Source organism: Sorex fumeus, unplaced genomic scaffold (assembly GCF_029834395.1).
Source record: "Sorex fumeus unplaced genomic scaffold, SorFum_2.1 ptg000026l, whole genome shotgun sequence".
In the NCBI taxonomy this organism is placed as follows: Eukaryota; Metazoa; Chordata; class Mammalia; order Eulipotyphla; family Soricidae; genus Sorex; species Sorex fumeus.
Genome location: NW_026606083.1, coordinates 7,251,369 through 7,278,162, shown reverse-complemented (window position 1 = coordinate 7,278,162; position 26,794 = coordinate 7,251,369). Strand labels below are relative to the sequence as shown.

Sequence of the window (26,794 nt, the reverse complement as noted above, 5' to 3'; positions counted from 1 at the left end):
GGAGACGCTCCCATGTGCAGACAGCATCAACGATGGGGCCTGACTGCATCTCGAGAGAGAGCCTGGAAACGGGTTGGCAGGTGAGATCAGCCCTACGGCTCAAGTGTGGGTGAGTCCAAGTTTGTGCCTGAGGACACCGGAAGGATGCCCAGAACCTGTGACTCTGGTCTAGTTCCAGCTGCCCTCTGGGCAGCATGCCTGCTCCGCCTCTCTTTGGGGGAATAAGAGCCCTGAGCCCCGCACTCCGCTTCTCACCGCTCTGAAGGCTCTGCGCTGGGACAGGGAAGCACCGTGGGTAGCACTCTGTGTGCACGGATGGACCTCCAGGGCATGCGGAGTGTGCAGCTCAGTGACGGGCACCGGATGCCAGTGCTGGGACTTGGCACCTACGCTCCTGCTGATGTGAGTGTGAGGATGGCGAGGCCTAGCTCAAGAGGGGCTACCCAAGCACAGCCAGGACCCAAGGTCTCCTGCAAGAGACCCTAGGGCAGGGGCATACGGGGCTGTCAGAGGGTGCCACTAGCTTAATGGACCTGGAGGTGCTGCCCAGGACAGAGATGTGACTAATGTCTGGGAGTGAGCTAGGGGATAGGTGCTCGGGGAGAGCATGGCACGGGGCAATTTTGAAATCTCTTGGCTGCCCTTGGCATTCCTGTGAGCGAGTGCTCCCTGGGCCGAGGGCGACCTGGAATGGCCATGGCACATGGACAATCTAGGGCACTCCCAGGTTGACACGTGGTTCTGGGGCTGTTTGAGCCTCTAATTGGGGTTACCTAAGACGTAGACCGTTGGGGTGTTTGGGCACATACACAGGCGATCAGGACGCTGTTGGAGCCACTAGCTGGGACTTGTGGAGCACGATGTGAAGCTGCAGACAGGAAACTCAGAGGACATGAGTCTGCACCAGAATGAGGCTGGCCCTAGCTCTGGGCTGACACGTGTCCTTTGGGAGAGCATGTCCTGTGTGTCAATGTTATCCTGGTCACACGGCCGGTGTCCGGGACTTGGCACATACTGAGTTCTGTAAGGAATACTAAGGGCTGCAGATGGGGTGCTCCACTTGGTGCCAGCACCTTGCCCTTTTTCCAGTCCCCACCAGTGCCTGGAGTCTCCTCCTGCCCACAAGCCATGTCGCCCAGTCCCTGTGCTCCTCACGGGAGTCCTTTGTGCAGACACACTGGCTGGTCGAGCATCTTGGCACTGCCTGGCAGCTCGGCTGTAGTTGGGGCTCAGGAAGAACTGCTTGAGGGTCCTAGTTGGGAGCTGCTGTCCCCTGAGAGGCAGCAGGGGCCCAGGCTGGGCACTCTAAAGGGCGTCTTGAGCATGGGCACCAGGGGCTGGGCTCGGTTCCCCACTGAGGGCCTCGACCCCCCTCCGGGAGCTCTGGGGAGGCCTGGGCAGATCATGCCATGGATGTAGAGCCTGGAAGCCACTGTGGTCAGCAGGACACCAGCACAGCAGCCCCTGCAAGGGATGTCTGCAAGGACTCACAACGTGCAGTGTCCTTCCCGACTTCACCTCTCAGGTGCAGTCACACAATCCAGAGTCCCTCACTCTCTAGACCCCAGGAATTTTAATCACAGTATTTGCAGGCAAATTGCACTCACTGTGCAGGGCCCAGGGAAGGAGATTGTGGGCGCCTGCTCGGCTTCCTCTGCTGGGGCTGCCTCTGTCCCGGGTGCTGACGGTCCCCGCAGGCCTGAGAGACTGGATCTGGGACAGGGCAGGCGACCCCTGGGGTCTGGTGCAGACTGGTCATGAATTGAATAGGAGTCATGAATTGAGCTCGGAGGAGGCTTTGTGCCTGTGGGGAAGATGAGGGTCTCGGTGAAATGTGAGGCTTCTGCTACAGGTCTTGCATAAGTCCAAGGTCTCCAAGTCCTGCACCATCGTTCTGTCCTTCTTCCTCAGGCACCCCGGCACCCCAGGACCCCACAGCCCCTGGCAGGGAAGCCAGTGTGTGGGACGGGTCTCCTCAGGGCTGAGGCGGGTCTCAGAACACAAGCGCCTGGTATTTCCGGGGCAAGAAGCAGCAGGACCCCTTGTCTCTCTGGGGTCCAAGCAACGAGGCAGCCTCACCATCCCTTAGAGGGAATCCAGGGGGTGCCAGCCAAGCACAGCATGGCCCCATCTGCAGTTCTCCTGTGGGAGGGGGAGTTTGTGGGGAACCCCATGGGCCTGCCCTGGGCTTTGAGGAGGTGGAGACTCTGGCTGCCCTGGTCACCAGCTCCCTCCCGGGGCTCAGGGTCACTCCTAGTGCAGGAGAAGGGGAGTGTGAGGGCAGGGAGGGGGAGCTGTAGAGGCTGGAGGGCCTCAGGGAGGAGGTGACACGGAGCCCTCAGACGTTCCCTGGGAGGAGCTGGGGGAAATGCTCCCGCTGAGCCAGGAAGCCAACCGTCCTCCTCACTCATATTTTGAAGGTTCCAAAGAGCAAAGCCGGTGAGGCCACCCAAATGGCCATTGATGTTGGCTTCCGGCACATCGATGCTGCCTATTTCTATGAAAATGAGGAGGAGGTGGGGGAGGCAATTCGCGCGAAGATGGCTGATGGCACCGTGAGGCGTGAGGACTTGTTCTACACCACCAAGGTATGCAGGGCTGGGCTGTGGGCAAGGCGTTGCTACCCCAGAGGGTGCCCCCAGGCATTCTGGGTGGTTGAGGCCTTCGGAGAGGGAAAGACCCACCTTGGCACTGTCCCTGATGGAGTCATTGGTGAGGGGTGGGCTCTCAGACATGTGTCTGTCCCCAGGGATGGAACTGACTGGCTCCACACTGGGATTCCTTGGGCACATGTCTCAGAACAAGTCCTTGGAGGTTTCCCTTGTACTCACTCAGGGGTCTGTGTGGAAATTCTACTTGCTGTCTACCCAAAGGTGACTGAAAACGTGTGCCATTGTCTGAGGGAAGTCTGAGGTGACCATCTGTCCATACATTCTCAGAGTTACTTTTCTGACCGGCTCTCAGGCCTTCTAGCTCTCAGGCACCAAGAGAGGTCCATTGGCTTCTGGGATTGGTTGGCCCCGTGGAAGGCCACCTCTCCTCAGTTTCCTGGACCCGACAGGTACCACTGGTCATTCTCACAACAACTGGCTGCCTGTGGAGTTGTGGAGGAGAGAATCAATGGGGGCCTGGGTTCCTGACACATGTCCTTTTAATGTCTCCAAATTCAAGTCTTACAACCCATTTCTTTCTTAAAATTTTTTTTTATTCATGATCATATTTCCTGTCCTGTCCTCCCATTGTTCATCGATTTGCTCAAGAGGGCCCAGTAACATTGTGAGACTTGTTACTGTGTTTGGCATATCGAATACGTCACAGGTAGCTTGCCAGGCTTTGCTGTGCTGGTGAGATACTCTTGGTAGCTTGGCAGGCTCTTTAAGAGGGGTGGAGGAATTGAACTCAGGTCAGCCTTGTCGGCTGCATGCAAGGCAATAGCATAGCGGGTAGGGCATTTGCCTTGCATGCGGCTGACACGACCAATCTGAGTTTGATTCCTCTGCCTCTCTTAGAGAGCCCAGCAAGCTACCAAGAGTATCTCGCCCGCACGTCAAAGCCTGGCAAGTTACTCGTGACGTATTTGATATGCCAAACACATTAACAAGTCTCACAATGTTACTGGGCCACTCTAGCAAATCAATGAACAAGGGGAGGACAGTGACAGTGACAGTGATTAGATTTCAAAGCTATTCATGATTAGATTTTAGACATCCATTATTTCAACACCAATGCCTTTACCAGTCAACTTGCCTCCACCAGTTTTCCTCCATCCCTTCATTTGCCTCCCACCAACCAGTCTGCCTCTACAAGGGCCACTTTTTAAATACATAAGTTTTTGCACTGTAGTTTTCAGTACTTTTGCCAAATGGATTTCATCCATAATACTCTACCATCTTCTGCACCACCCCCTCCTCCCTGTTGATCTTCCCTCCATCACGGTCTTGACCCTCGTCCCTGTCCTAATCCCAGTTCCCTCAGGTGGTGTGTTTCCTAATAAATACCAGTTCTTGTGTTCTTGTTTCCATTGTTTTTGCATCCTCATTATTCCCCGATTATGTTTCCTTATATCCCACTTATGAGAGAGATCACTCTGTGTCAGTATCCATGTGACCAACTTCACTTAGCATGATACTTTCCAGGTCCCTCCATGTAACAGGAAACTGCATGACTTTATCTTTTTTATGGCTGAGTAATATTCCATTGTGTATATGTACTGTAGTTTCTTTATCCAGTCATCTATTCTTTGACCCCTGAGTTTTTTTTCCAGAAATTGGCTATTGTGGATAGTGTTGCAAGGAGTATAGGGGTGAAATACCATGCACAAAAGTCAAATGAAATGGATTAAAGCCTTTGATACTAGACCATAATCCATAATGATCCATTTCTTTTTTTTTTATAAATTTATTTATTGAATCACCATGAGAACAGTTACAAAACTTTCAGGTTTAAGTCTCAGTCATACAATGATAAAACACCTGTCCCTTCATCAGTTCATGTTTTCCACTATCAAAAAAATCCAGTATACCCCCCAACCCACACCCTCCCCCTACCTGTATGGCAGATGATTTCCACATTACTCTCTCTCTACTTTGATTACATTCAATATTTTGATACCATTATTATTTAGGATTTTACGCCAACACTCAGACTTGCCAAAGGCAACATTAGAGAGTTTGTTTTCTATTACTGATTATGAGTAGCATATGATGTCTTGTGGCTGCTATTGCGGCCATGTAATTTTGGAATTCTGAAATTTCAATAATTAAATATAGAGGGATTTATGCCCAAAACTGCTGGATTCTGAGATTCGTTTGGGAGTCCCTGCGATCATGGCGGTTAAGCAACTTGATCAGCAGCCATAGGGGCCATTCATGGGTGGTGACTTGGCGTCTCATTGGGGCAGGGGAGGATGAGCCTGGTTCCACCCCCATCCTATGAGGCCCTGTGTGACTCGTCACTTCTTGCCCCTACCTGACTGTCCAATGGCCTCTGGAAGATGGCAGCCACAGAGCCGCCAGGGGAAATAGGTGGAGGTATGACACCTTTTCCCACCTGGGGTGGCCTGGCACTGGAAACTAAGTGCAAAGTCCAGACACATTTCTGGCAAAAGCCCCTGGGTTCTGAGATTTGTTTGTGAGTCTCTGGGACCATGGCCATTAAGCAGCTTGATCAGTAGCCAGAGGGGCCGTTCCTGGGTGGGGAGACTCATTGGGCAGGGGAGGAAATGGGCTGACTCCACCCCCATCCCGTGAGGCCCCATGTGTCTTGTCACTGCTGGCCCATACCTGACTGTCCAATGGCCTCTGGAGGATGGCGGCCACCAAATGATCCATTTCCAAGCTTGGGAAACCTCAGACCCAGTTTCCGGGGAGCAGCGTGTTTTGGAGGAGCTTCAGGCCCTGGATCCCATATCTGGTTTATTACACAGGACTCTGAGATTCCTCTCCTCTCACCACATACAAATAGTGTGCATTTTTATCATTTTGTTTCAATTTTAAATTCTCACTTTCCCCCCATTCTCCTGGTTTTGTGCTCAGCTTCTTTGGGATTCTGTGGGTTGTATCACATGCGAATCACATGCCTCAGGCTTCGACTTCTTTCCCATTCCCCAGTGTTCAGGCACTTGACACTGAAGTTCCAGTTCGGTTCCCAAATAACTGCAACTAGATGCCATTTTATGTAAATAAAAGCTCTGTGTGATTTATTTGTACCATGCAGCTTTGGGTGACTTTCCTTCAGCCACATTTGGTCCGGCAGTGCCTGGAAAGGTCCCTGAAGAAACTGGGGCTGGACTACGTGGACCTCTTCATCATTCACATGCCGGTAGCTATGAAGGTAGCTGGACTTTGCTCTTGGAGCGTGAACAATTTGGTCAGCCCGTAGCTGCTTCCACTCTGTGCTGGGTGTTCCTGAGAGAGAGGCTTGGGGAGGCCCAGGTGGCTGCGAGATGGATGCCCATGACCGTGGCCACCTTCCCACCCTTGAGGTTGATTTCAGGCCTGAGGCTGCACGAATGAAAGCCTGGGGCCACACATACACACACACAGAGGCACGCACACACAGAGACACACAGGCACACACACAAGCACACATACACACATACACATGTGAGCACACACACATGCACACACCTCACACACACACACATACACACACCACATATGCACAGCACACAGATACACACATATACACACATGCATACACACATGTGTACACACACAAAAATACACGCACACTCATACACAGAGTCCAGTGGACCCAGCTACAAAGTGTGTGTCCTTAAGAAGCCTCTCTGTTCTCTGTTGCAGCCCGGGGAGGAACTCCTCCCACAAGACGCTAGTGGGAACTTTCTCTTAGAGCAGGTGGACCTGTGTCAGACGTGGGAGGTAGGTGCAGCCCCAAAGCCCGGGGGCCCCGGTCGCTGGTGACATTGGCCTTGGTGGGACTGCCATACCCCAGAATACCCCCATAGGAACATGGAAAACATGGATCAGAGTACTCCTGGTAAGGCATTTGCCTTGCATGTGGCTGCTCTGTGTTTCATCCCCACCACTGCACCCGGTCCCCAGTAATCATCCCTGAGTGCAGCATCAGAGGGAGGCCTGAGACACAGGAAAGTGTGGCCCAAAGGCCCTTCCCTAAAGTCAAAACAACACTGACAGTTCTGCGGGCCCGCAGGGACGTGGGCACCTTGCACAGACATGGCCTGGGTGCGGGGAGGGAATGCAGCCCTGATGGAAGTGACCCGCCTGTGGAAAGGGGGCTCCTGGGGACATGGTCTCGGAGTACTCCGGTCACAGGGCATGGGCAGATGACAGGGCTTCCTGTGCACCGTCCCCAGGCCCTGGAGAGCTGCAAAGACGCAGGGCTGACCAGGTCCATCGGCGTGTCCAACTTCAGCCGCAAACAGTTGGAGATGATCCTCAGCAAGCCAGGGCTCAAGTACAAGCCCGTGTGCAACCAGGTGAGCTGTGGGTGGGCCCGTGTGCCCCCTGCTCCCTCCTTGCCCCCACGTCCCCAGGGGTCCTAAGTGCAGAGATGCCCTGAGGGCAGAGAGGTCCTGACGACAGGAACACACACACACAGAGCCCTCTCCCGGGAGAGCACCTGGGGCCTGTGAACCTGCCCTGGGAGGGGCCCATGGCAGTGGGTGCCCTTGTCCAGCCTGTGAGAGAGTCTGTGGGAAGGACACGCCCGAACAAGCTCCCCGTCTGCTCCTGGCTCAGGAGAGCTTCCTTGGTGCCTGAGTCTGTGTTCTTGGTCCTGCAGGTGGAGTGTCACCCTTACCTGAACCAGCAGAAACTGCTGGACTATTGCAAGTCCAGGGACATCATCCTTGTGGCCTACAGCGCCCTGGGATCCCACCGGGACCCTCGATGGTAAATGAGAATTTTTGAAAACACTTTGTCACCATTTGTTCTCACAGGTACCCAAAGTGATAAAGAGAATTTTGGATACACTCTAGCAGCATCTTCCCTGACAACCAAACAGATCTCTTTAAGCTTTCACATTTGTGTATAGAATGACTCAATCATCACTGTATCACTGTCATCCTGTTGTACATCTATTTCCTTGAGCAGGCACCAGTGACGTCTCCATTAGTCCTAACTCTGAGATTTTAGCAAGTGCCACATTGGAGGCTCTTTCAGAGTCAGGGGGTCGAGACCCATCATTGTTACTGGGTTTGGCATATCAAATATACCACGGGGAGCTTGCCAGACTCTGCTGTATGGGCAGGATACTCTTGGTAGCCCAGGTTCTCCGAGAGTGAGAACTAGACAATAAGAGGTTGCGCAGCCGCAAATGGAACCATGTGCTTCTGGGACCTTGGTTTTATTGTCTCTGGATCTTGGCCATTAACAGCGCTGGAGGCAGTTGGTGGGTATAATTTCTAACTACTGGAAGATGGGGAAACTGGGTGGAGGAGGCCCAGTCTTGATCCGAGCAGGCTTGAAGATCTAAGCCCCGGATCCCGCACACCTGGGTTCCTCTGCAGGTTTCTTCATGCGTGAGGCTCATCTGAGCATGTGGAGAGTGGTCTTAAGCATGGCTGTGGCTGATTCCAGAGGTCTTCAGCTGTCGGGGCTCTGCTTGGGGTGGGGAGGGAAACTCTCAAAGGGACCCTGGTGAGGACAGCCAGGTGTGGGGCAGGAGATTGCATTGCTCTCTTCAAGCATAAGCATAAGAAATATATGCCAGGGCAATAATACATGGGTACTGCATTGATCTTGCACGAGCCAAACCAAGCTTGATTCCTAGCATCCCATGTGGTCCTCTGAGCCCACCAGGAGTGGTCCTTGAGATAAAAGCCATGTGTAAGCCCTGGGCGCAGCCAGGATTGGCACCAAAACAAACAAACAAAATAAACCCTAAAAAAAACCAAAAAATCCTCAAGGGTTAGTGAGTTCCACATGGCCTCATAGGCCTCAACTGCACACCGCAGCTACTTGTGGCCTTGTTCGTCCATCTGCTCATATTCATTCTGATGTTATGTTCCTAGTCACTATTGATGTGGGGCCCACCAGCAGTGCCGGGGAGTCACATGGTGTTAAGGATAGACTCCAGACTCCAAGATTATGTGGTACCACCTGAGCTACACTTACAACCTATGTGCACTTAGAAAGTGAGGTGATGGGCATGTTTGCCCATGTTCCACACATGCACTCTAAGACCCTCAGTTTGACAAACGGGTGGACCGTGGGGGCTGCAGCCTGCAGGGAGACAGAACCTTCCATCTCCTGAGGAGTTGGCCGTGCTACTTCCACGCACAGCTCCTGCCCCAGGACCCTTTCTTGGCTTTATTTTTCGGTCTGGGCAGGTTTCTGTGCTGGGCTGATGGGGAGGCAGGCACCTAGGCCCTCTCTGTGCCCAGCTCCCACACAGTGCGCCACCTCTTCATTTCCTCTCTGCTGGATAGTTTGGCTGTGTGAATACATACCAAAAATCGATTTTCAGTTTGAGAGTCAAGGGTCATGTTGACTCTTACCAGTTCTGTGCAATTCTGAATGTTTCAGAGGATCATGCAAATCTTCCCTAGGTCACACCATATTGCCCCCTTCAGCTCTCTAGGGATATTTGGAACAGGGCAGCTGGCTATGCCCCTAGGCCTACACCCTGCACATCCTCATATTTGGGATTTTGTTTTTGTAGGATCAAAAGAGATTGTCCGTTCCTCCTGGAGGAGCCGGTCCTGAAGGCCATTGCCAAGAAACACGGTCGTAGCCCCGCCCAGGTGGCCCTGCGCTACCAGCTGCAGCGGGGGGTGGTGGTGCTGGCCAAGAGCTTCAGTGAGAAGAGGATCAAGGAGAACTTCCAGGTAGGGGTGCGGTGGTGAGTGAGCAGGGCGGCGCCCTCTCTCTCATCCCTGCATTTGGGCCCACATGTTCTTTCCCACTCACGTCCAAGTTCATTCTTGGTGTTCCTGGGTCCCCGGGGGCCAGTGTGTTGTGGGATGTCTGGCCTGACTGCACAGCCCTGGATGGGGGTATGGTGTTCTCTGTCACACTTGGTTTGGCACGAGGACCTTTTCCTCGGGAGTCACATCAGTTCTAGGACTCCTCCACCCATAGGAACTGTGATACCTGGATTGAGCTCTTTTCTCTCTCCCCATCACACACTGTTTGAACCCGGGGCTCCAGGGAGCTGGTCTTGTGGGGAGGCCGTTGGGGTGCATGCACTCTCCGCCCATCTTCCGCTGTGGAGGTGCGCTCGACTGAAGCATGTGAAGGTGCGGGGGGAAGGGGCGGGTGAGAGGCCCTGGGGATAGTGAAGCCTCGGGGCAGCCTTAACATGCTCTCCACACATTCTCTTATGTGGAGAGTGTCTACACAGAGTGTCCACAACCTCATGGACACTCTGTGAAGAGAGAAAAAACTTAATCAGGGGAATTATCATTTGTAGAAGATGACATTGTGTCAAGTGACATAAGTATTGAATCTATAGACATGATTCACAGAAACACCTTAAAGCAACTCCAAAATCACTGAGACAGTTTAAAGCTCCATCTTGTCTTCAGTTCAGCTCAGCCTATTCTCCAGACCACACGGTAGCATTTCATGTCTGGAGTGTGTATGTGCATGCATGCGTGCATCTGTGTGCGTATGTGTGTGCGTGGGTGCATGTGTTGTGTGTGTGTGTGTGTGTGTGTGTGTGTGTGTGTGTTTGGTCCACATCTAGAGAATGCTCAGGATTTTCTCAATGTTCTGTGATCAGAGATCACTTCTGGAGGTGCTTAGGGGAACATGTGTGGTGCCAGGGATAGGATCCTATAAGGCAAGTGCCCTGCCCTCTGGTCTATCCCCCTGGCACAATGGAGACACAATGGAGGGATAGGTTCTTGGCATAGAGGGGAACTGTGTTTTCCTTTGTGATGCCTAACAACTGAGGTCCTGCCCTTCCCACTGTCTGCTGTCCTGCCGTGGAGTCTCCACCCTGACCATGGAAGCAGACTGAGGCAGGGCGGCTTTATTTCCGGGTGGGCTCTCTGCTGTGAGATCTGTGAGCCTCTTGGATGCTCCGGCCTTTCCCGAGAGGAGATGAGAAGGGAATAAGCAGCACCTGGGGGCCAGGACAGCTGAGGTGGCTACACCTTTGGGCAGGAGGGAGGTTCCAGGATCTGTGACGTTGGAGAGGCCACCAGGCAGGTGCTCTCTCCCTTTCTCTCTCTCTCTCCCTCTCTCTCTTACACACACACACAGACACACACACACACACACACACACACACACACACACACACCCCTGAGCCAAGGCTCCAGGCTACCCCAGTTTCACAGAGCAGCATAGGAAGCGAAAACCTACCTCAGCGTGGCCCAGACAGTGGGTGCTTGCAAGTTGGTGCTGCTGTCCTTTAACTGAGAGAATACAAAGGCCTTTCACTCACATCCACAGAGACTCACTCAAGAGAGGGTACAGATGAGTGGGAAACTGAGGCAAGGAATGCCTCAAGCAGTAAGCTGAGAAGTTGAAGTCATACTCTACCTGGCTGTGAGTGTGGGCTGGGTGGGGAACCCATGTCCTGGGGAGAAGCTGCCTTCCCTGAGGAGACTCCCAGGCGTTCCTTCTTGCAGGTGTTTGACTTCCAGTTGACCCCAGAGGACATGAAAGCCATCAATGGCCTCAACAGGAACTTCCGCTATTGCGGAATGGAATTGTAAGTGGGGGTCAGCGATTCTAATGGTGTGCTGGGGAGCGGGAGCTTGGAGGTGGGGAACAGGCATCTTGGGTTAGACAGATGGTAGAATATGTGACAGAGGTGTAAAACTGGGCCTCTGGCTTCCTCAGACCTGATGTCCAGCCTAGGATTCAGGGTGGACAATAGCAATAGATTGGGTCAGAGCCACTGAAAAACGCTTTTGTTCTGAGCCCCACTGTTGATGCACAAGGACCTGCTGCCCCATTTATGTCTCTCACACACAAAGGCCACCCTGAAAGGGGCCGTGTGACAGCTGGGGGACAAGACAGACTCCCTGAAGGACAGACATGCAGAAGGAGGCAGAGGTGAGGGCGACTAGTGTGACAAAGGGAAGAGGTAGTCCCATGGGGAGGACCTGAACCCCTCCTGTGGAAAAGCTGTGTGCATGTCCTGGGGTCTCAAGACCTTTGGGAAGACCACAGGGGCTAGGGAGGATGTTTGGGGGAGTGGACTGGAGAGAACAGGTGGCCTTGAGTCTCCATGTGGGTTTCGAAGCGGCCTGGAGCAGTAGTTCTGGCAGCTTCAGAAACAGGGGTTCTCGGTCACACCTGATGCCGTTCAGGCAGTGTTTCCCCCGGAGAGTGGGAATTGGGGACATGGGGGGACTTGTCCCTGCTCAGAGTCCATTTTGTCTTGGGGGAATTTATCACTGTGGGTAAAGGTGGGAGGGGCTAGCCCAGCCCATGCCCTCTGAGAACCCTGCTCTTTTTTCCTCCACTTTGTTTGCAAAGTTGTTCATGATGATTTGTTACTGGCATTCAGTATTTCAACCCCAATCCAACCACCACTGTCCCCTTCCCTCCATCATTGTTCCCATTTTCCCAACCATCCCTCAAGCCTGTCCTCATAGAAGCCCCACTAGATTTTATTTTAAATTGCTTGGTTACCACAGAGTGGCAAACTGAATGACCAAAAAATATTTCAGTAAAATAAAATTAGTAAAAATTGTTGTATCTCACCCTGGGGACATTAGGTCGCCTGAGGGTTTACTGAGCTGCTGTTACTAGTGGAACCTTCTGTGTGGATGTTTTTCTTAGATGAGGTTCGTTGGCTTCTGTGTTACATTTCCATCCTATCTGATGTGCTGTTAGCATTGTAGAGTTTGGAGGTGTCACTCCAGAAAATCCAGAATATTTAACTAGGCAGTGAGCTTACATGGAGATGGCTGTGGGATTCGAGTGTGGCTTCTGGGGCTTCCGGAGTCCAGGGAGGTGGGCGGAGGTCACCCACTCCAACTCCGAGAAGACCTGGAGTTTTCAGCCAACAACTCTGGTATACCTGAAAGTTTTGGCAGAACGCTGCTCTTTGACCCCAGAGACCACCGCCATGCTAATCCTGTTTGTCTCCCTCCCCACAGCACAGTAGGCCACCCTGACTACCCGTTTGCTGAGGAGAGCTGAGCTCAATCGCTGTCCCAGGCACCATCCCCAGAGCTCCTGGACCCTCAAACATGGCTGTGGGAGGCTCAGCCCCACCTTTTCCGTTTGACCTGTTCCTTCCAATCAATACTCAGATCGAAGGCATTGTATCCTGATTATTCAATCATAGATTATTCACTACAAATTACATTGGAATCAGATACTGATATAGGCTAATATAAGAATATAACAGTTTGGAAATTTCCAATTAAACTGCTTTCTTGGGGGCTCTCCTGTTGATTGTTCTTTCTAGTTGTTGTATCGATGTTGCCTCTGTTTACAATACAGTATGAGTTCCATTGTGAGTCTGAGGGCATGGCTGGTCCATAGGCCTGTGTGGGTCATCTTTGTCCCGGGGAATGGAAGGGCCTAGTAACTTTCCCTCCCATTCTGCCTCACTCCCTGAGCACCATCCCCCCTTAACCGGTCATTTGTCTCAAGGGGCAGATTCAGTCTCTGCTGTCATGGCCCCGTGGAGCACACAGTGCCCTGAGACCTCAGACAATGTCCCTCGCTTGAGTCAGTGTCCCGCATGGGGCCTCACAGTGACCTTGATTTCAATCTATTTTTAGGGCATCATTACCCTGTTCTCTAGAGGATGTGCCAAGTCTATGCAAATGTGTGTTTGTTTATAGTGTTGAAATTTTCAGAGTTTTGGTACATAGACTGAAAACATTTTTAGTCATCGTAATTTTCCAAGCTTGCCATTATTGTCCAAGAACTCCAGTCTTAAATTCATTGGTGGTAAAGCAGGTGTCCTATTCACTATTGAATTTTCTAGTCCTCTGCCCATGTTTGCCACTTTTAAAAAACAAACATTCTTTTGTAGTTTGCCATTCATCTTGCAGACTTTATTGAAAATTCTTTATCTGGCTGATTTTTTTGTCAGTTGTAAAACCAGATATTGCTTGCTCTGAACACGAGAGGTTGTGTGTGTAGTCTACTGGAGCAGGAAGCAAGTTAGGTGTCCGTCTGGCCTTTGAGGACCCAATGTCTTCAGTCCCAAGAGGCTCTGGAGAATTCAGGAGAGCAAACAGTCGTGTGCCTGAGGAGGGACGAAAGGGGTGACAGCTCACCTTGTGAAACAGCAGGACTCTCCGGGGTCCTGGGCAGACACTGACCTCCTGTCCCCAGCCATGCCTGACTCTGATCTTCCTCCCACAGCCGTCACTGGGCCCTCACTTCTCCCTGCCCCCGCGACCCTATTGGCAATACCCTTCTCTCTGGATTCCTCAGGCCCCTTCCCCCGGTACATCACACATCTGCTCACCCCCCACTCCACAAACACACAGTTAGGACTGTCTCTCTTCCAGTGACAGTGCTGGGGTCGTCTCCCCACCCCGTCCTTCTAGAGAAGGATGCTTGGAACATTGTGCCCGACTTCCTCCTGGTTCCATGCATAGCTGAGCACTGACGGCCAGAGTCCATGTCCATCCTGAGGCAGCCATGTTGCAGTGTCCTCTTCCTAGGTGCCCCTGGGACCACTGCACAGTCTCGGGCACCAGAGGCCACACCACAGGGAACGTGCTGGCTGACCCTGGAGGGGATATCTGTCAGATGCACTGAGGTCCTGACCCTCAGCCAGTGGGAGAACAGGAAGCAGGCCAGGCGGGAAACTCCCTGCCACACACACTCATCCTGTCATCAGCCAGGAGATGGGTGGGGGGATAGGGGGTGCGAGACTCAGACTCCAAGCCACGGCTCTGGAAACAACGAACCTCGCTGGTCACCAAACGTGGGCGACTGAGCCCAAGCTGGGAAATTCTGGGAGCCCCCACCTGCCTCCAGCCAGCCAGGTGCCCCTTGCTTTGCGGAGCAGAAAGAGAGGAGGAAGAGGAGGAGGAAATATGAAGGTACTCCAGAGTACACCTGCCTCAGCAGTCAGCAGCGAGCAGGTTAGTGAGGAGTGTTCACTTGGCACAGTGCCCTGAGGGCTAGGCAGTCCCTCAGCCCTATACTCCCTTTCTGCTCTCTTTTAATACTTTATATCATTCATGCACTGTAGCACTGTCCTCTCGTTGTTCATCAATTTGCTCGAGCGGGCCCAGTAACACCTCCATTGTGAGACTTGTTGTTTCTGTTTTTGGCATATTGAATACATCACTGGTAGCTTGCCAGGCTTTGCTATGAGTGCAAGATACTCACCGTAGCTTGCCGGGGTCTCTGAGAAGGGTGGAGGAATCGAACCTGTGTCGGCCGTTTGCAAGGCAAACTCCCTACCTGCTGTGCTATCATTCCAGCCCAGTATTTCAGATACATATACATTTATATTTCAGATAAATATACCTCTGTATATTTCAGAAAATTACTGAAAATTACTTATGTGAATGATGAAAGAGAAGCATCTAATCTGGCATTCTTTAGGCAGGGAGTATCATGTATTACTAGCATATTTATTCTTTTTCGATAACTCCACATAAATGCTGATATAAATAAAAACAAATTTTGCAAACCACAGCACTCAAAAGGAGAGAGATAACAAAAGGGAATGCCCTACCACAGAGGTAGGGTGGGATGGGGGGAATGGGGTGGTGGGAGGGATACTGGGATCAGTGGTGGTGGAGAATGGGCACTGGTGGAGGGATGGGTATTCGATCATTACATAACTGAAACCCAAGCACAAAAATTTGTAAGTCTACAACTGTACCTCATGGTGTTTCACTAATAAAAATTTAAGGGAAAAAAAATAAAATAAAATTTTACTTTAAGAAAAAAGTAAAAAAAACCTAATTTTGTAAATATCAAGCAGAAGTTTCATCTCTAATCTATGCACAAACTAATATAAACATACAGACATCTTAAAACTTAAAATTACGGAACTGGAGAGGTAGAAAAGCAGATAGGGAGTGAACTTCACATGTGGTTGGCTCAGGGTCGAACACCAGCACAGGGTCCCCTGACCACAGCCAGAATGATCCATGAGTGCAGCCAAGTGGAAGATCCGAGCACGATTCTGTGGGCTCCAAAATCCAATCAAATAGAAAAGGCTTCTCCTACAGGACACCGTCAGACAAACTCCCCATGCGACTCTCCATCTTGCTCAACCCTGCTCTGTGAGCTGCATCTCAGTTCCTTACTCTCTTGGGGTGCACAGCATGTCTTCCACCGTTTCTTCCTCATTCCCTCCTGGCACGTGCAAGCAGTGTCAGAGGGACTGTGAGCCCCAGACCTGCATCTCCCACCCTGCCCCCCTGGCTCTGCACTCTCTCTGCAGCCAAAACAAGCCCCTCCGAGTTCCCCTCAGCAGGCCCCAGGTCCCAGCCCTCTTCCTGCTGCCCCACCTTATCCCCCTCAGCCTCTTTCCCATGTGTCCCTCCCCTCCTAGACTCTCCCATCCCATGCTGGGCAGTGAACTCATTGGAGAGACCCTCACACAGTGCCGTGGGCCCATGTCTTACCCGTGGGAGCAGCTGGCCGAGTGTGTGTGGGATCGTGAGTGTGAGTCACTGTGGGAGCCCATGCAGGTTACTGCAGAAGCACCTGCCCCACTCTGGGCTGGGTGAGCTCAGCCACGGTCTGTTCTCCCAGCACCCTGTGTTCATGGCCCCTGTGGTGCTGGGTGCTACACCTTCCTGTGTGGGAGTAGACACGCGTTTGCCCCCTTTGGAGCCCTTGACTGCTTAGTAGGCATGACTCAGCCAGATCTCTGTGCGGATTATCGAATGGGTGCAGCCAGGATTCTGTTGACACACATTGAGTCAACATCACGTGTGTGGTTATTGGAATCCGAGCTGGCTTTGGTGGATGCTGTGTTGCTTCAGCCTGTGTGGGGCTGGGTCAGCCCTGAGGCTCTGATATGGTCCACAAGTCACCATTTATACACACTCCAGATTAGTCCTGGAGATTACACAGCATACTGGGACCACCTTAATGTTACAATGTGTGTGTATGTGTGAGTGTGTGTAAGTGTATGTGAGTGTGTGTGAGTGTGAATGTGTGAATGTATGTGAGTGTGTGAGTATGTGTGTGAGTGTGTGTCTGTATCTGTGTCTGTTCTTATGTGACAGAGAAAAACCAGAGAGAAAAATGGGGAGAAAGAATCAGAGAGAGAAAGATGAAATTAAGAAGAGATGGAAGAAGGAAGAGAGAAAGTGAACGATGTGGACAGGGGTCCTGCATTTAAGATCTAGCATGGAGGCCTCTGGGATTTAGCAGGTTCTTGGCAGTGCATTCAACTATGAAGAACTGAATGTTCAAAGGTGAAATGGGAGAAAGAAAGGAAGAAAGAGAGGGGAAAGAGAGGAGGAATAGAGAGGAAGGGAGGGAGGAGGAAGGAAAGAGGAAAAGCCACATGTGTATCTCAGCCTGGTTGTTGGGCAGGGTTGGGCTGTCCTGAGCACGCAGTTCTGTGGAACTTCTGGAGAAGGGCCCTGCATGCAGCCCTGGTGCCGTCATGGGAGTGACCTGGAAGCGTTTGCCATCAAGGACAGGCTGAGAGGCCCTGCCGGCATTGGGAGTGCCCCAAGATGCCCCCACACATTTGGCAGGCACCCAGAGTGCGAGCGCTGATTCTGCCTCCATGTCAGAATAGCTGGCAGCATGCCCAGGGTCGCCTTGCTGCAGGCTGCCTAAGAACCCCTCAGCTGATCTTTTGCTGGGCTCAGCTAGAAACGGCCAAGACCGGGGAGCAGTACTGCACGGGGATGAACCTCAGGGGCAATTGGAGCGTGAGGCTGAATGATGGGCACTGTATGCCAGCGCTGGGCTTTGGCACCTATGCTCTTGCCAAAGTAGGTAAGCTGGGGTGGAGGGGCCGGGGCCAAGTCAGGAGGGGGTCTGGGCACAACGGGGGCTGTGTCAGGGCTTCTGGAATGGGGGTATCAGGAGGGGATGCCTGGAGTGCAGGGTTGATCTGTAGAGGCTGCCTGAGGAACACCAGGATGTGAGGGGCTGGGCTGGGCTCCCCCCTGAGGGTCTCATCCTCCTCTGGGAGTTCTGGGGGGACCTGGACAGATTGTGCCCTGGAGGTAGAGCCCAGAGGCCACTGTGGTCAGCAGGACACCAGCATAGCAACTCCTGGGATGGGGTGTCTGGAAGGAGCTTGCGACTCACGCACCTGCAGTGTCCTTCCCTACTTCACCTCTCAGGTGAAGTCACACAGTCCAGAGTCCGAGTGTCCGTCTCTCGCCCTCTAGACAGCAGAAATTTTTAAAAAAATATTTTTATTAGTGAAGCACCATGGGATACAGTTACAGACTTACAAACTTTTGTGCTTGCGTTTCAGTCATACAATGATCGAGTACCCATCCCTCTACCAGTGCCCATTCTCCACCACCGATGATCTCAATATTCCTCTCACCACCCTCACCTCATCCCCCCCACACCACCCCGTCTCTGTGGCAGGGTATTCCCTTTTGTCCTCTCTTTCCTTTGGGTGTTGTAGTTTGCACTAGAGGCATTGGGTGGCCATTGTGTTCGATCTATAGTCTAAACTCGGCTAGGGTAGACAGCAGGAATTTTAATCACAGTATTTACAGGCAAAGTGCACGGCTGTGCCGGGGCCAAGGAAGGAGACTGTGGGCGCCCGCTCTACTTCGTTTCTGGGGCTCCCTCTGTCCCATGTATTGACAGTCTCTGCAGGGCTGGGAGGCTGGACTTGGAACAGGACAGGTGACCCCAGAAGCGCCTGGTGTTTCTGGGGCAGAAGCAGCAGGACCCCTTGGCTCTCTGGGGTCCAAGCAACCAGGTGTCTGTCACCATCCCTCAGAGGGAATCCGGGGGCACCAGCCAGACCCAGCCTGGTCCCAGCTGCAGTTCTCCTGTGCGAGGGGGAGTTTGCGGGGACCCCATGGGCCTGCCCTGGGCTTTGAGTAGGTGGAGACTATGGCTATCCCGGGAAACAGCTCCCTGACTGGGCTCAGGGTCACCCTAATGCAGGAGAAGGTGAATGTGAGGGCGGGGTGGGGGGTGAGGGGGGGAGCTGTAGAGGCTGGAGGGCCTCAGGGAGGAGGTGACACAGGGCCCGCAGGCATTCCCTGAAAGGAGCTGGGGGAAATACTCCCCCTGAGCCGGGAGGCCAACCATCTTTCTCACTTGCATTTTGAAGGTTCCAAAGAGCAAAGTCCGTGAGGCCACCCAAGTGGCCATTGATGTTGGCTTCCGGCACATTGATGCCGCCTATGTGTACCAGAATGAGGAGGAGGTGGAGGAGGCGATGCACGCAAAGATGGCTGATGGCACTGTGAAGCGTGAGGACTTGTTCTACACCACCAAGGTACATGGGGCCGTTGTCCCAGGGAAGCCCTGCTGCCCACGGGATACCGTGAGTCTTGAGGTGTGTCAGGTTTCTCTTGCATTTCCTCTTTAATGGTCACTGAACGGGGCCACCAGATCCTGAGTGGACTTCCCGGCCGTTGTGAGAGGACTTCCCCAACACTGAGGTGACCAGCCATCTGCGCATCCTCAGAGCTGCTTAACTTTTTTTAAAATTTAATTTAATTTAATTTTTTTATTGAATCACCATGAGATATAGTTACAAAACTTTCATGTTTTAATTTCATTCATGCAATGATTGAACACTCATCCCAAAGCTGAAGAGCACATGCTACCAGATTCGGGAGGCCTGAAGGATACCAGCTAGAGGAAATCCAAATAAAAATACTCCAAGACACATCCTGATCAGAATGACGAAAGCCATAGATAGAGATAAAATTCTGAAAGTAATAAGATTCAAAGAAAGAAATTGCCTATAAAGGGGCATCCTTAAGATTTACAGCCGACTTATCTGATGAAACCCATAGAGCTACTTTTCTAACAAACTATCAGCTCTTGGGCAGGGTGGCACCAAGTGAGGTCCATTGGCCCCCAAGGCTTGCTTGACCATGTGGAAGGCCACCTTCCCTCAGTTTCCTGGGCCCCACAGGCTGTTGGTCGTTCCCACAGCAATAGCTTTCTGTGGAGATGTGGAGGAGAGGGGGGACTTGAAGGGGATTCGATGAAACCTGCTGCTCATTGCCAAATATGTTGCTAATCCCCCTGTCTAGCACCTGGGCGTCTTCATGTGAGGACACCGTCCCCTCCTAGCCGTAAGGGCTGAGCAGTTGGGTCCTGTGGCTGCTGGCCGTGAGGAAGTGAGCTCTTCCTCCCACCTCTTCCAAACAGTGTTCGCACTTTCCCACTTTATTTACTTATTTTTCACCATTTCTGATGGTATTTGTATTGTTACTCTGGGTTTGGTACTCAGGGAACCCCATGGTGTTGGAATGGTTTCTGGGGCCCATATAAAGCATATGACCCAGTTCTTTGATTACTCTCCCAGGCCCCAAATTTTCACACTTTTAACACTGAAGGTGAATTTGGTCCCTGAAGAAGTGAGACTCTAACCAACAGGCCATTTCTTTGGTCCCTGCAGGTTGGGTCAACTTTCCTTCAGCCAGAGTTGGTCCGCCAGAGCCTGGAAAGGTCCCTGAGGAAACTGGGGCTGGACTATGTGGACCTCTTCATCATTCATGTGCCGATAGCTATGAAGGTAGCTGGGCTTTGCTCGTAGGAGGTGACGTTTTATCACTCCCAGGCCAGCCTCCGACCATGTGGCCTGCTGGACAAGTCAGGGGGGTAATGTGGCAACCACAGTTGCTAAACTTCTCTTTCTCCTTGGCCATAGAGCCCTTTCACCACCACATACATTTTCCTATTATGAATTTATATTGATGCAATATTGTTTGGCAAGAAAGCAAATGATTATGTATGATTATGTTTTAGAATTTCAATTAACACTGAAGTCCAACCTTTCTTTACCACTGTCCATAAGACACATTTTAAAAGAGTTTATTCTGGTCTGGCACTATGATATTTTGTCAATAATAGAGTTTGTTAATAATAGAGTTTCAGATAAGTAATTCTCCATTGACCATCAGTGTTAATGTTTCTCTCCATCAAAGCTGCATTCAGCACCCCCACCACTCTGTCTACTCTAAGCACTCTTATTTAAATTTAATTTTTGCTGTCTGGGTCACACCTGACCATTCTCAGGGGTTACTCCTGACTCTGTGCTCAGGAATTTCTCCTTGGGGGACTATATGAGATACCAGGAATCGAACCCAGCCTGGCCATGTACAAGGCCAACACTCTCCCTGCAGCGCTATTGAGACAGCCCAATTTTAAACATTCTTAATTATTTAGGTTTTTGCTCATCCACAGGAGGGTTAACCCTTTGGGATTTGTTGTATTCAGTTACCTCACCCCAGCAAAGTACCACAACTCCCTGCCAGTGACCTTCTGTGATTAATCAATGTACTCACATGATAAATAGAAAATGCCCAAGAGTTGAAATTCAAAATAAACATATAATGAGAGAAAAAAGTCTTAAAGGGGGAAACTAACAGAGCGCAGAGTGAATGTGGGTCATAATGAACTGGGTTCTGTGCGTTTGCCGGAGAAGTTCAAATAAGAACCGTGAATTTAGAGGTCAGAGCAACAGCACAGTAGGAAGGGGGCTCGTCTTGTGTGGCTGACCTGGGTTCCATCCCTGGTACCACATATGGTCCCTGAACCTTCCATGAATGATCCCAGAGGGCAGAGTCAAAGCCAAGCCCTAACTAAGCACAGCTGGGAGAAGCTCAAAAACAAAAATGGAACTTCAAGAGGATACAGAGGAGATGCAAGTAGGGTTTTCACAACCTAAAGAGAAACTGAAAGTTACTGAGTATGAGACCAGAAATGAGGATTGACTCAGCACTTCCAGTTGTTTGCTCCCTTGCCCCAGGCTCCTGGGGACAGAAATCAGGGACCTCTCAGATCTCCTGCCCAGAAGAGCCAAACCCTGCTGCCGTTTGTGACAGACACATGGGTGTCACCAGGCCCTCACCACCAGGCTCCTCAAAGACACCGTGACAGACTGAGGGGCATCCGGTACAGCCATCAGCACAGATGCTTCCCCCACAGCTGCCCCCCACCCCGGGGTCCCCTCCCCCGCACTAAAGGGCCTGTTCCTGGGGACAGGGCAGGTGGAGGCCTGGGGATGGGCCATGGTCGCCGCTTCCCAGACGCTCTGACCTTCCTCCTTCCGTGTCTTCTCATGAGGGACATGTACATGCACACATGCAGCTATCCTGGCACAAGTGTGTAAACACATATGTGTATGCAAAGACATGCCTATGACATGTGTACACACTCTCTGTGCATGTTTGAGTGGCGAAGCTACTGTGAGTGAGACATCTCCCTGTCCTCTCTCTGCCCCGCAGCAGGTGGAGGACCTCCTGCCCACAGATGCCAGCGGGAAGGTGATCCTCGAGCCCGTGGACCTATGTCAGACGTGGGAGGTGAGTGTGGCCCCACAGCCAGGGGACACCTGCCACCGGAACAGTCACAGTGTCAGGAGGAAGAGGCTTGTCCTCTATCACTGGAACTTGGGCCTGGCTATTCCCTCTATCGGTGCAGACAGGGCTTCTTCTCCCTGAGCTCTGGGGGCGCTGGGGGCTCTTTGTCTCAGGAGCAAGACCCCTAAATGGGCTTGGCTGCGACAGCCCATCATGAACGGGCTAAGTGGGGGTCTTCACATTCCCAGGGATCAGGGGCTGTGGCTTCAGCTGTAGTTGGGCTAGATTGGGGGTCAAGAACTTTGGGAACCTGTCCAGGCCTCCCTCATCCTGGGGCAGGCACATGCTCACTGCAGACATGTCCCGGTCTCTCGGCCCTTTGCTGGTGCCTGTTGAGGAACTTCCACAGGGCAGGAGAAGGCCCAAGGGATCGAGGATGCTCCTGACCTGGGGAAGTTCCATCCTGTTCCTGTGTAAGCCCCGAGCACCCCCTGAGGATCCTATAAACAAGGGACAGGTCCCAGGCATGGACACGGCTGGGGTGCGGGCAGGGACGCGGCCCTGATGGCAGTGACCCACCTGTGGAAAGGGGGCTCTTGGGGACACGGTCTTAGGGGAACTGGTCACGGGTTGCGGGCAGATGAAAGGGCTTCCTGTGCACTGTCCCCAGGCCCTGGAGAGCTGCAAAGACGCAGGGCTGACCAGGTCCATCGGCGTGTCCAACTTCAGCCACAAACAGCTGGAGATGATCCTCAGCAAGCCGGGGCTCAAGTACAAGCCGGTATGCAACCAGGTGAGCCCCCTGCTCCCTCCCCACTGCCACTGTCCCCAGGGGTCCTGACTGCAGAGATGCCCGGGCGAGGAGGGAGCATGGGTGCAGAGCCCTTTCCAGGGCAGGCATGCAAGGGCCTGTGGACATGTCCCTGGAAGGGCCCATGGCAGCGGGTACCCTTGGCCGTCCTTTGAGAGGGTCTCAAAGTGGGAAGGACGTACCCAAACAAGCTCCCCGTCTGCTCCTGACTCAGGAGAGCTTCCTCAGGGTCTGAGTCTGTGTTCTTGGTCCTGCAGGTGGAGTGTCACCCTTACCTGAACCAGCAGAAGCTGCTGGACTTCTGCAGGGCCAGGGACATCATCCTCGTGGCCTACAGCGCCCTGGGGTCGCAAAGGGACCCTCAATGGTAACGAGGGAGTCTGTTTTCTGTATTAGCTCTTAGTGCTGATGTTCTGTGACTGACTCTGCGGAGCGAGGGCCCAGCATAGCCATGAGCTCCCACAGCCAGACCCTGACTGAGGGCGACGCTTCTGACCATTCGCAATATGGAGTGGCATTTTGCTATTGGCACACAGGCACTACCGACAGTTCTAGGGGTCTTAGGTGCCGGGGACGGACGTTGGGTTCTTGGACGTGCCTGCTCTGTGCTCGGGCCAGCGAGACGCACACCTTGCTAGGAGTCCGCTGGATGCTCCAAGTCTGGCGAACGGACGGTTCATACCCTGTGTGAAACTAACACTTCCACCTCCAAACTTCGGGCATGCTCCCCGCTGCTGTCCCCTTCATGCCGCAGTTCCTGTCTGTGAGTTCTTTCTTAGGCAGCACATTGACGCACTGCGGTAACACAGGGCAGAGGGACCCCGGACACTGTCTCCTTGTCCTCTACTTCACACGCACTGTGTATTTCTGTGGAACGGACATGGAACCTATATTTGTTTCCGATTGTGCACTCGTGTAAATATCAGTTATTTCAGGTTGGTGAGGCTGTGGAGGAATGTCTGTGGTGTGTGCCAAGACTGCACACCTCATTGTCTCTCTGGGGATCTAAGGGACGGGGGTGCCCAGGAACCAGTCTTCACCTTACACGTTTCACATCCATGTGTATTTTATTTAGGGTCTCCAAAGACAGTCCATATCTCCTGGAGGAGCCGGTCCTGATGGCCATCGCCAAGAAACACGGCCGCAGCCCGGGGCAGGTGGCCCTGCGCTACCAGCTGCAGCGGGGGGTGGTGGTGCTGGTCAAGAGCTTCAGTGAGAAGAGGATCAGGGAGAACTTCCAGGTACGGGCACAGTGGTGAGTGAGCAGGGGCCGGGCCCTCTCTCCCTCGCCTCTGCACAGAGACCCTTGTCCTTCTGTTCATTCTTCTCCTTGTGCCTTTGTGGGCAAGAGTGGCCGCGAGACCCTGAGCGCAAGTCCTGGCCTGTCTGTCACCACCTGGGTTTGACATGAGCTCATGTCAGCTCTGGCTGGCATCAGTTTTGGGTCCTACTGGTCACAAAGGCATTCGGTTTCCTCTCTTCCTTCTCCACCCTCCGAAGCCTGTTGGCATAGGGGCCCCCACACAGTGTATTTATTTTGAGGACTCAAGGGTTGCCTGGCCTCATCCAAGGCACCATTGCGCTGCCACAGCTCTGCCAGCTTCTCCTCCTGAAACGGAAGTTGGGTATTAGGAGTACACCAGACAGGGCCTGGGGACAGTGTCAGCCTCTGGGTCATCGTGATCAATGGGACCTGCCCAGCTTCTGGCCAGTCAGAGACTGAGCAGGTTCGTGGGGGAGGGCTCCTCCCAAGTCCACTTCTCTCTCCTGGTGCCTCAGACAAACAGTGCTCTCTGCTCTCCACGACCCTCGGGTGCTCTGAGAAACTGTCTCCGCTGACTGCAGTTTGAGAAGACTCATTGTGCCAGCGTCTGCTGCATGTTTGCAGAAGAGAACATTTAGCCCTTGATTTAATAGGCGTGTGCTCTAACCTTGGAGCTATTTGCAGGCAGCATCGATGGCTGGTGAATCATGAGAGGAAAGCACTGTCTTCCTGTCTGTGTTCAGCTGGGCTGCTCTTCCAGAACTGTCTGGAGCATTTTTCAGGAGCAACAGGGCCTCTCTAAGTGGTGGTGAGGGGCCACTGCCTTTTTCATTGAAATTGTTCACAGGAGGACGCATGCCCTCCCTCTTTGAGACTCTTGGCGCTAACATCTGCTCTGTGGAGTCTCCACGCAGCCAGGACTATCTACCAGAGACAGGAGGGAGCTAGCCTTAGGGGGACAGACCTTCCTCCCAGACTCTTAGATCTGTGAGACTCAAACACGCTGAGAGGGCTGAGCAAGTAGGGAACCAGGCTTGGGAACCCTAGGCAGGTGGGGTGTTCACAACGTTGATCAGTGAGTGATTTTCCTGAAACCAGCAATTCTGGAGAGACCCTCCAAGTGGGTCCTTGGTCCTCCCATATCTGCTGCAATCTCAGTGAAGGTGGAGCAAGAAAGACTCAAAAAAAGTGGTTCAGTGTCTGGACATGTTTCCAGTTGGTCCAAGTTTCTGTTTAAAGGAGAAAAAACACTTCACTTGAATTCACAGAAATTCACTTCAACTTGGGGTGGCTGAGTCTAGTGACTTTGTTTTGTGAGTAAAAGCAGCAGGATGTGGGAGAGTCAAGGCAGGAAAGCGAGGGACAGGCTCTAAGGTCAGCACCCCGGAGGCTGGCCAGCCCCTCCCTACATGACCCCAGCATGGCCTGTGCTGGGACAAGTTGTGCCTGGGGGGGGGGGGGACAGGGGAGAGTTCCCTGAGATTCTCTCCTTCCTACAGGTGTTTGACTTTGAACTGACCCCGGAGGACATGAAAGCCATTGACGGCCTCAACAGGAACTTCCGCTATATCAGAATGGACTTGTGAGTGACACTAAAAAGGAAAAGCACCTGATTCTAAAGGAAGGTTTGGGGGTGCTGAGTTTGTGGGGAACAGGCTTTTTGGAGTCAGAGGCTTGGAACTGAGCTTCTGGACTCCTCAGACCCAACATCCAGCCCAGGACACAGAGTGGACAGCAATGGGGGACTGGGCCCAGAAGCCACCTCAAAGTGCCCTGGTCACCTCTGAGAAATCACTGTCATGGTCTGAGCCTCAACTTTGATCCTGGGGACCAGCTCCCTGATTCTGTCTCACACACAAAGACCACCCCAGGGGCTGCAGGACAGCTGGGGACAGGTCAGGGCATTCTAAAGGAGAGGCATGTAGAAGGAGGCAGAGAAGAGGGACTGACCACTGAGTGACAGAGAAGGGGCAGTTCCAAGAGGAGGAGCTGCACGCCCTCTGGGATCTCAAGTGGGGGTGTTTCGGGGGCACCCCAAGTCCGTTAGAGTGGCCCAGGGCGGCAGGGCTCGGTGTTCTCTTGGGGGGAAAGTGCAGGGCGGCCCCATGGGCTCCTCCTGTCCAGGGACCACGTGAGCCCCGAGGAGGGACTCAGCCTGGGGCCATGGTCTTTCTGGCTCAGACACTGGGGTTTCAGTCACACCCATGGCCTTGGCGCTGTGTCCCTGGGACTGTGGGAAGCAGAGGGAGTGGGGGACTTGCCCAGGGTCACTCCGTGTGTTAGGGAGAATTTTTCATGGTGGGTAAAGGGGGAATCCTGGCCTAGTCACGCCCTCGGGCACCCTGGTTGATGCCATGAAAAGGTGGCCACCACACTGACCTGTTCTCCACCCGCAGTGCGATTGGTGACCCCAACTACCCGTTTGCTGATGAGTACTAAGCAAGATCCTCATGGCAGGAGCTCCTGGACCCTGCGGAGGGATCTGCCTGTATGGAGGGTCAGCGCCTTTGAGGTCAGCCCGGCCGCTCTTGTCCATTTCTCTCAGTGAAGTAATAAAGACTCAGACTGAAGTTATTGTGTCCTGATTATTCAGTCATAGATTATTCAGCATGCAAATTACATTCAATTTGGAGATTAAGGGGAAAGAATAAGAATGAAACAACCTCAATTTTCCCCATGACAACTATCATCATTTAGGGGCTAGAGAGATTGTACAGCAGGTCAGGAACTTTTCTTATATGCAGCCAACCCAGATTCGATCCCTGGCAAGCCAGCCAGGAATGACTGACTGGCCTCTGACTACAAATCCAGAAGAAGGCCTGAGCAGCACAGGGTGTAGCTAAAAAAAAAAAAA

At 52.6% G+C, this 26,794-nt stretch overlaps 1 protein-coding gene across 3 annotated transcripts; it reads left to right on the top strand.

Annotated features, from left to right (window-relative positions):
* The first annotated feature begins 267 nt into the window (after nucleotides 1-267).
* On the top strand, nucleotides 268-26,471 carry LOC130024073 (aldo-keto reductase family 1 member C15-like). 3 transcript variants are annotated; one of them, XM_056114718.1, is made up of 9 exons: nucleotides 268-402; nucleotides 2,421-2,588; nucleotides 5,716-5,832; nucleotides 6,306-6,383; nucleotides 6,839-6,961; nucleotides 7,267-7,376; nucleotides 9,148-9,313; nucleotides 25,440-25,522; nucleotides 26,337-26,471. In XM_056114718.1, exons 1-9 carry the CDS (start codon nucleotides 316-318, stop codon nucleotides 26,377-26,379), a joined length of 975 nt encoding a protein of 324 aa, XP_055970693.1. In that variant the 5' UTR covers nucleotides 268-315; the 3' UTR covers nucleotides 26,380-26,471. The 3 variants fall into 3 exon arrangements, with proteins under 3 accessions (XP_055970693.1, XP_055970692.1, XP_055970694.1); XM_056114717.1 differs by lacking the exons at nucleotides 25,440-25,522; nucleotides 26,337-26,471 and adding exons at nucleotides 11,066-11,148; nucleotides 12,548-12,860; XM_056114719.1 differs by lacking the exons at nucleotides 268-402; nucleotides 2,421-2,588; nucleotides 5,716-5,832; ... (2 more) ...; nucleotides 7,267-7,376; nucleotides 9,148-9,313 and adding exons at nucleotides 17,252-17,338; nucleotides 18,655-18,822; nucleotides 19,960-20,076; ... (2 more) ...; nucleotides 22,934-23,043; nucleotides 23,752-23,917.
* The last annotated feature ends 323 nt before the right edge of the window (nucleotides 26,472-26,794 follow it).